Source organism: Trypanosoma conorhini (genome assembly GCF_003719485.1).
Source record: "Trypanosoma conorhini strain 025E chromosome Unknown Tco_14.4_contig_00596, whole genome shotgun sequence".
Taxonomy (NCBI): Eukaryota; Euglenozoa; class Kinetoplastea; order Trypanosomatida; family Trypanosomatidae; genus Trypanosoma; species Trypanosoma conorhini.
The window spans coordinates 11,089-12,070 of record NW_021704662.1 but is presented as its reverse complement, the minus strand read 5'-3'; the positions used below and the strand labels follow the sequence as shown (position 1 = coordinate 12,070).

Here is a 982-nt window from a genome sequence, read left to right as displayed (position 1 = left end):
CATAACTCCACGGGCACGGTGCACAACTTCGTCGAGCACAGCCAAGCAGGGGCAGACGCATACAACTCGTCGAGCACAGCCAGCAGGGCAGATGCACACAACTCGTCGAGCACGGCCAGCAGGGCAGACGCACACAACTCGTCGAGCACAGCCAGCAAGGCAGACGCACACAACTCGTCGAGCACAGCCAGCAAGGGCAGACGCACACAACTCGTCGAGCACGGCCAGCAGGGCAGACGCACACAACTCGTCGAGCGCAGCCAGCAGGGCAGACGCACACAACTCGTCGAGCACGGCCAGCAGGGCAGACGCACACAACTCGTCGAGCACAGCCAGCAGGGCAGACGCACACAGCTCTTCTAACACAACCCAAGAAACAGGAAAGGAGCCTGCCCGTGAACCGAAGCCAGAGGGCCCTGTCGATTCCCAAAGGGCTGGGAAAGAGGGCGCCCCAACTAGTCACACCTTTTCGGGCAGCAATGATGGACAAACCTCTATTGTGATGGGTTTTCTCTTTATCTTCAGCTTGTTTGCGTGCTTTCTATTTTACTTCTTTGCCCGCCTTTGTGGGAAGTACGGGGGTTTTCGTGCCTTTTGGCGACGACGCGGCTGGCATCGTGTGGTGTCGCTGGACCCCGATATGGCAGACTCGAGACATACGGGAGGGATCTCGGCCTCAGCTGTTCACGTCACTGGCCGAGTGTTGGAGTCTACCACGGATGTGGAGCTGGCAGGCGTTGTACCACCAGAACGGGCGTCGAGGAGGAAGAACGAAGGCGGCCTATCACTGCTGCACCGGCGAAGCGAAAAAGACAGTGATGACTGGAGCTGGAACGAGGACGTATAGGAAACTGCCACGTTTGCTTTCTCCACCCCGAACGTAGAAAAATAAATATTTTTTTTTTGTTCTCTTTAAAAAAAAAATGCGGTCTAATTCTTAAATATAAATATATATATATATATATATATATATATATATATA

General features: G+C 53.8%; 2 protein-coding genes across 2 annotated transcripts, besides 1 other annotated feature; both read left to right on the top strand.

Moving 5' to 3' along the window:
* Tco025E_07576 (uncharacterized protein) lies at positions 1 to 363 on the top strand (the record flags this gene model as incomplete). Its single annotated transcript, XM_029374441.1, has 1 exon — positions 1 to 363. A coding segment is annotated over one exon (363 nt), but the record flags the coding sequence as incomplete, so codon positions are not given.
* A 139-nt stretch (positions 364 to 502) lies between these two features.
* On the top strand, positions 503 to 847 carry Tco025E_07575 (uncharacterized protein; the record flags this gene model as incomplete). Its single annotated transcript, XM_029374440.1, has 1 exon — positions 503 to 847. The coding sequence occupies one exon, from the start codon at positions 503 to 505 to the stop codon at positions 845 to 847; it is 345 nt and encodes a 114-aa protein (XP_029225593.1).
* A 94-nt stretch (positions 848 to 941) lies between these two features.
* Positions 942 to 982: a microsatellite.